This window comes from Dipteris shenzhenensis, chromosome 5, assembly GCF_047967505.1.
Source record: "Dipteris shenzhenensis isolate YYH24624 ecotype China chromosome 5, Dip_SZ_1.0, whole genome shotgun sequence".
Taxonomy (NCBI): domain Eukaryota; kingdom Viridiplantae; phylum Streptophyta; class Polypodiopsida; order Gleicheniales; family Dipteridaceae; genus Dipteris; species Dipteris shenzhenensis.
The window spans coordinates 14,168,954-14,176,117 of record NC_141600.1 but is presented as its reverse complement, the minus strand read 5'-3'; the positions used below and the strand labels follow the sequence as shown (position 1 = coordinate 14,176,117).

Sequence of the window (7,164 nt, the reverse complement as noted above, 5' to 3'; positions counted from 1 at the left end):
ATGTGTCTTGTGTGTCTGTGTTTGCGTTAGTTTTCTTATATTAGCTCCTTATTTTATTATCATTATTAGCTCCTTAATAATGATAATAAAATAAGGAGCTAATACAAGAAAACTAACACAAACACAGACACACAAGACACACATTTTTTTTAAAATTATTTATTTATTTATTTTAAATTAAACAATAATAATAATTAATAAAATAAGCGAGTGGGCAACAAGTATCAACAAGTATAACAAGTATTAAAAACAAAACAAGATGGCCATCTACACCATACACTGTCAAATGTACTCACCAAGAGCGCCAAATCATTTGCAAAGCAATTCCCTATCATTATTGTAAGCACTCAATTCAGCAGGCAGCTCCTACAAGCTAATTTGCAGGAGCTCAATTCAACGTTCTTTTAATGATTCAACTTTAATTAGAGAGAGTAAAGCAAGAACAATTTCATTTACACACCACTCCTGAGGTTTTTACTATTCTTATCTACCTTGGTGGAATCCTAGAATATCCAAATAGAGGCCATCCCTATCCCAAAAGTCTTGCCTACTGACACTTGCCACATGAACTTTAATGATTTTTTCATCTCACAATTTTGTCTTTCTTTATCAGTCAAAAGGAGCTGCTGCTATACCCGCAGAGAGACATCCAGCTACCACATCCAGTACGACAGAAACAAGCTTGGTTTGTCTTCATAAAATAAATGTGCGGAAATGTACAGCTATGCCCTGTAATCTGCAGGCAGCATTATTGAACACTGTCATCACCACACGTTATAAGGTCCGGTGGCTGAAACTCAGCATTTTGAGGTGTTATTTTGCGGAGGAAGGCTTTCCTTTCCTCCGCACAGTTGGTCCCACAAGCATTCTTGAGACTGTCACTTAACTACTGCCACTATAAGACCCATTCATGAACCAAATGATAGTAAAATATATATAGCATAAGCATAAAGCTTAAAGTATTGGACTACAGAACAAGGCCTGCACTTCCAGAAACTTTGAGCTCATGAAATTTCACGAATGTTTTAGATTCCCACATCAGGAGTGTGGAGAGAGATCCATGAAAGCATTGATTTGGGAAGTAATCTCATATTTCACACTTTATCATCATGGAACCACCATCTGGTTTCTTTGGGTGACTTGCCATTCCGGCAATTTCGAACATACCGATCATTGTCCACTGGCCTAGCCTGAAATCAAGAGAAGAATTAATGTAGCCTCAGATTACCAAAATCATTGTCAGTTTAAGGCCAGACAACTACTTTGAAGGACTAAATTAAGGAAAAGAGAGAGAGAGAGAGAGAGATTTATTACAATTTTGTTCAAAGAAAACAAACCGGCACAATAATGATTGTGTTGCAGAGTTTACAAAAAGAGATGTTCGCTTATAGTGGAACAATTCAATCCCCTTCAGAAATCCACTAGAAAATGGGAAGATTAACTTTGCAGAAATCATGCAATAGTGCTCTACACTAAGCTCACCACCTCGGAGGGAGGGGAGCTTGCAGGAGCCCTTCAAGCAGCTTTCCAAAACAGATTAGAGTCTTGGCCTTGTAACCCTCAAGGGATTATTCAAGGCTCTACTTGGCTGCCTATTCTCTAGCTGTACTTTCAGCATTGTCTAAGATCTTTTTACTTCTTTATTTAATGGAGAAAACCCTATAATTGAACTCAATCCAGCGTATTAGTTACTTTCAAGAGGAAAATTAGGGACAATTTCACATCGGTGTTTTTCAATTTAGACATAAGCATTTGCATCAAAACTTTCAAGCAATCGATATATTTACTTCTTACTCTTTCGCATAAGATTAGCATGTGAGTCTAACCTCTTGGATTGTTTCTAAACATGAGATTGGTTAACTCGAGGCTGTTTCTAAACATAAATCAATAGACTGACAAAACAAATAGATATCCATGATTTTCCTTGAGATAGAAATGTTTCAAAGCTTGCTGCACGTTTGGGAACATAGAAAAGTGTGCATGCAGGTTGGATCCATTCAGCCTTATCAATTGCATGTGGAATTGGTAGAATCCATGTCGTCACAGCTGATCACACCAGACGACACTGAGGCCACCCAATGCTCTTGCGCTAAGTCGCCGCTCCACTCACAGCTCTCAAGCCACTCAAAATGATGCTCAGGCTTGTGCGGGTGACGCTATACATGTGAGCTAAGCTCTCCGTGAGAAATGAAGATAGCAGGGCTATTGCTGGAAGTGTCTTCCGTCGGGTTGGTGCATGGTTGGTGATGATTCATGGATTAGGACAGCTTGAGGCATAGCTGTGTATCGTTTTCTGCTAGCTGAAGGACTTTGGGCAACAGAGACTCCATGAACTCCGTATGCAAAGAGATAGAGGGGCCAAGGAATTGCAGGCTAAGGCGCAATGGAACGTGACCTTTCATCGATGATGGTTGTCCTAAGCGAGCTGAGAAGGAGAGGAGGTGGCGCTGTTGCAGCTTTGTCGGAGTTACAAGCTGTTGTCCTTGATGGAAGCTTAGGAGTGTGGGCTGTGGGTTTATAGTATTCTGAGGCTGACTGTTCTCTGAGTTTTGGGGGAAAGTTCAGTTTAGTTCTAAGTTTATCTGTTTCGGGCTGTGTAGTCTTTTGGCTCTCTCTGAGTCTGTGTGATCCATGTTCAGTCAGGTTTTGTGGGGGGTTTGTCTCGGTGCCTAATACAAAGACACCTGCTCTGGAACCTGGTTCATAAGCTCATCATCTACGAGCCCACATTGCAGCTGATCCCTATACAGTCTCAGCTATCTGACGTGGTGAAGTACATAATTCCTGGTTGTCTTTCCTTTTTTTTTCCTTATCAACGTTATTTGGATTTCCTATTTGAGAATGGATTCATGGACCATGGCCATTGACATATGTGAACTCCAGTCTAGAATTAGCAATGAAATCTACAATACGAGTTCCATACTTAAGCATTGTATGCCATTGTCTGAGCCATATTTGAACATGGCATATATATGTGGGACATATTATACACAATTTTGGCACCAGAAATTACAAATGTATTTCAAAACTTTTCCCTTTTTTTTTGAAACGTTTCACCATTCTACCTTTCAAAAGACTATGGTGTCACACACACACTTTTTATTCATTAGAAAAATTATGCATTCATAGATGTCTCAAAACGAGACAGCTACTACTCAGAACTAAAAACAGTAGTAAAAGACTTCTAAGTGGACCAAAGGAAGGTCACACACACACACACACACACACACACACAAATTCTAGGCTAGCGAAGGCATTATTAAGAATGCCTACCAAGCATACAAGCTCAGCATCTATCTGGAAACAAAGAATTGGACCTTCCACAATGTGACATTAATAAATGCACTAGTTCGGAAAGTGCAAGGAAATTCAGAATATACCTAGATGAATCCAGGAACATTCCCAAACTCATCCTCTAAAAACACAACATAGTGCAGTTTCAATCTCATGATAGTCACTCACAAGGTTGAAAACCATAAACTCCATCATGCATAGCAGGGACTAGCTACTATGACATCCCCACTGACGTCATCAGCGCCCAACAGTGGGTGTAGACCATAGTATAAAAATATGCTCTCACACATACAAATCCACACACCCACACATACTTGAGCATCCATTTATACAAAGTCTTCGTACTGAGTTTCTGTCGGCACTCCGGAGGTGAAGGGCAGACTCAGCCATGATGAAGGCTAGCACTAAAGGAGAATACACAGATCAACATATCCAAAATATTGACACGCCAGCAAGATTTTGGATAATCAAACCATCTAAAAGCAAACATGTTCCACTCTCCAAAATTAGAAAAAATATCAAAATACCTTCTCAGTAGAACTTGATAGCATGGACAGGATGCTGATGCAAATAGAACTAACAGTCATCGCTGGTGACCATGAGTCGTACAAAATATCTGTCAATTTCAAAAACACTAAATTTTCAGAGCAAGGTTTACTTCACGTGCCATTACAACCCAAAAAGAAAAAGAAAATTTTAAGAGCTGCTTGTGGGAATATTCAACATTCTAAGGTAAAAGCTGCTTATTGAAACTCTAGAGCAATTGTCATCAACAAGGATCTAAGTTTCCAGACTGCTAATGTGATATAAAAAATATAGGTACCATACAAACTTGCATGCATAAAAAGGCTTGCAAATTGACAGTGAGTCACACACACACACACACACACACACACACGCACAGAGGATTACATAAAACCTTCTAGATTCCTTCCAAAAGCTTGACGGAAGTGCTAAATACTCCATTCACAAAGCTTCCAACAAAGATTCTCATCAACCTCCTCCTTATAAGGTCAAATATAAAGAGAGAGAGACAGAGATTTTATATGGATACACAAAAACATGCCTTCTTTTCTCAATCTATGTCAATCAGAATAAGTATGAGACACGTTTTCATTACTTGCAATGCTTTAACTGCAAAGGTAAAGAAAACCTGAACATGAATACTGCTAGAATAGTTAGTCTTATGGGTCTCGTGTGTGTACATATCAACCACTGTAAATATCTGCATATAAGGTTTTATATACCTTTGTAAGACTAGAATAAGTCCAATCATACAAATTTAGATTTTTTGTTGTTCTAAAGATAAAAAAATCTACACAGAAAATAAAAGGGAAAATGAAAGAGAAGAAAAAAGAGATAAACAAAAACTTTTATGAAAAGCAAAAGGAAGACATACTTAGCAGGCAAAGCAGCAGTTATGTCGTCATCAGTGCCCAAGAATAAGCAGCTATACTGGGTTTCTAAAGACCCTCGGAGTCTCTATATATAAGATTTATTTGTTTTAATGCCACAAGACCCAGTCTATATTGCACCAAGAGTAGGTCGAAAAGGTCAAACCCACAAATGGCGTACACCAGCAGCACTTGCTGATCCACCTCAGTGGAAAGCTCTACATCTTGCTCCAAAGCTACTCAACACTCTGCTTTCGCAGACTAGCTTCAATGGACTTGCAGTGAATAGGGAAGCAGCATCCCAGGCAAAAGATGACGTCATCAAAGTTCCCAAAATTCGGGCTCCCAAGTTGACCATTACAGAGGTCGAGACAACTGAAGATTCCGAGGATCCAAATGTCATGTGCATGGATTCTATCTGACATGTGCTTAGGCGCACAAGACTAGCTTTGATAGCCTGGGGAGGCTAGTGGCTTGGCAGGCGACTCTCAGGTTGGGTTGCAAGGGCAACAGACGAGTTAGGGTTCCAGCTATTTTAGCGGCATTGGGCCAGAGCCTATATAAGGGGCCCAATGGTTCAGTTTCATTCATGCAAGCCAGAGAGGCCTAGCTCTTCCTTGCTGGTCTGGATCCTGGATCATGCTACGGACAAGCACTTGGTTTCTAGCATAGCCCAAATATTCGGCACCCCAAATGAGGCTAACAATTACATCACCACCACCATCATCATCATCACCTCCCTCCCTCCCTCCCTCCCTCTCTCTCTCTCTCTCTCTCTCTCTCTCTCCCCCCCCCCCCCAAATAAATAGTATAGTGTGTTACAATTGTTGGAATGCCCTGTTGCTTCATTTTCTTGTGTGTTGCTGGCTACGAGCTGTGACAAATACAGTTTTTCATTCTTTGTGACGTTAAGTGTAAATAAACTCCACGAACTTAGATTATGGTGAAAACAGGTAAATAGGTGAATGCAAACTCTTCACCTATGAGACCAAAAGTGATACAACCAGTTCATAGGAGAGACAGAAGGGAGAGTGTCTGCCATTACAAGCAATTAAGGACTGGGGTCCGTCTGAGTCTCATCATGCGAGAGAGAGAGAGAGATAGAGAGTGGACCACGATAGATAGGAGATGTTTCATTGTAAACGAGTTCCAATTTTAAAGCAAGCAGTAAAGAGCTTAACTGTGAAAAAGCACTTCCAAAAGACGCCTCTAAAGTTCCACAACTTTGCTGATAGTTTCTAGTTAGTGTATGTAAAGCGGTAGCGGCAACACTCACCTAAGCAGATATGCCCGTTACTATAGATGTGGGGATGAAGTGGCGGATTCTGCGTGAATATTACCTGTTCAACGTCAGATGTCAAAAGCGATGTCATATACATATCTAGATGAGTATAGCAACATGTCGAAACGTGAAACAAAACCCGAATTGCCCTACTCCAATTCAACATGAAGATTCTGAGCGGCAGGTTTTACAGCCACAAACCTGAGGCGCTTCCATCGGATAAATTTCAGGAAAATCCACTTGAAGATAATATGTTTCGTTCTCGTACAGAGTCCCGGAAGCTCCATTCACTTCAATAATCCACCTGTCCTTGCAGAATGTCAACCAGGTAAAGAGAGCAAGCTCGTGAAAATCTACAACACTACGACACCAACGCAAACTCTTCAAGAGAGACTCACCCGATAAGTACCTTTGCAGATTGTCAGAGACTCTGTGTTTGAAACCGGAGGGAGGATTCAACTGCCACTCTTTCAACTCCTTTTGCAGTCGATTGGCAGCAATTCTGCTGAGCCCCTGCACAACCCACGAGAGCAATGAAGGACAGGAAAGCCTAGGAATGCTGAGTTGAGAAGAATCGGGAGAGAGGGGGGAGGGGGGTAAAATATGCAATCGAGAGGAGACCTTGGGGGATGAGGCACTCATATTGGGATTGATGCGTGGTGGGTTTGTTCTAATGGAATCTGTGATGTTTGAGGAGGCGATTGTGGGATGGTTTTGCAGAGATGGAGATGGGTTTTGCAGAGATGGAGATGGAGATGGAGATGGAGAGGCTATCTGCAACGAATTGAAGATGAAATGAAGATGGTTGTTGTGTTTGGCTATATTTTGCAATTCCAAGCCGGCTTTACTTTACATTGGGATTCTTATAGTTTGCCTCTACGCTGTCTTCTACAATTACAATTTTTACTTGCAACCAAAAAGGGGAGTTGAAAAAGTATCGGGCAACGAACGCATTGGGATTTCACTCTTTAGATTGAAAAAGAAAGAAAGAAAGTCTATGGTATGGCAAAACACTAGTTAATCTAAACACGTCTATGGTATGGCAAAACACTAGTTAATCTATTCGTTCTCCAGGTCCCAGAAAACCAATTTATACATCCGTTTCTTGAGGGCACAACAATGAGAGAGAGCGAGAGAGAGAGAGAGAGAGAGAGAGAGGTGATATTGATTATGATACCACTAAAGGCTACATAT

General features: G+C 40.7%; 1 protein-coding gene across 1 annotated transcript; it reads right to left on the bottom strand.

Moving 5' to 3' along the window:
- Positions 1-426: 426 nt before the first annotated feature.
- On the bottom strand, positions 427-6,872 carry LOC147901654 (putative ubiquitin-conjugating enzyme E2 16). The gene is made up of 6 exons (XM_087374539.1): positions 6,592-6,872; positions 6,380-6,483; positions 6,172-6,274; positions 5,965-6,028; positions 3,822-3,910; positions 427-1,190 (listed from the first exon to the last, which is right to left on the bottom strand). Exons 1-6 carry the CDS (start codon positions 6,610-6,612, stop codon positions 1,095-1,097), a joined length of 477 nt encoding a protein of 158 aa, XP_087230665.1. The 5' UTR covers positions 6,613-6,872; the 3' UTR covers positions 427-1,094.
- Between the last annotated feature and the right edge of the window lie 292 nt (positions 6,873-7,164).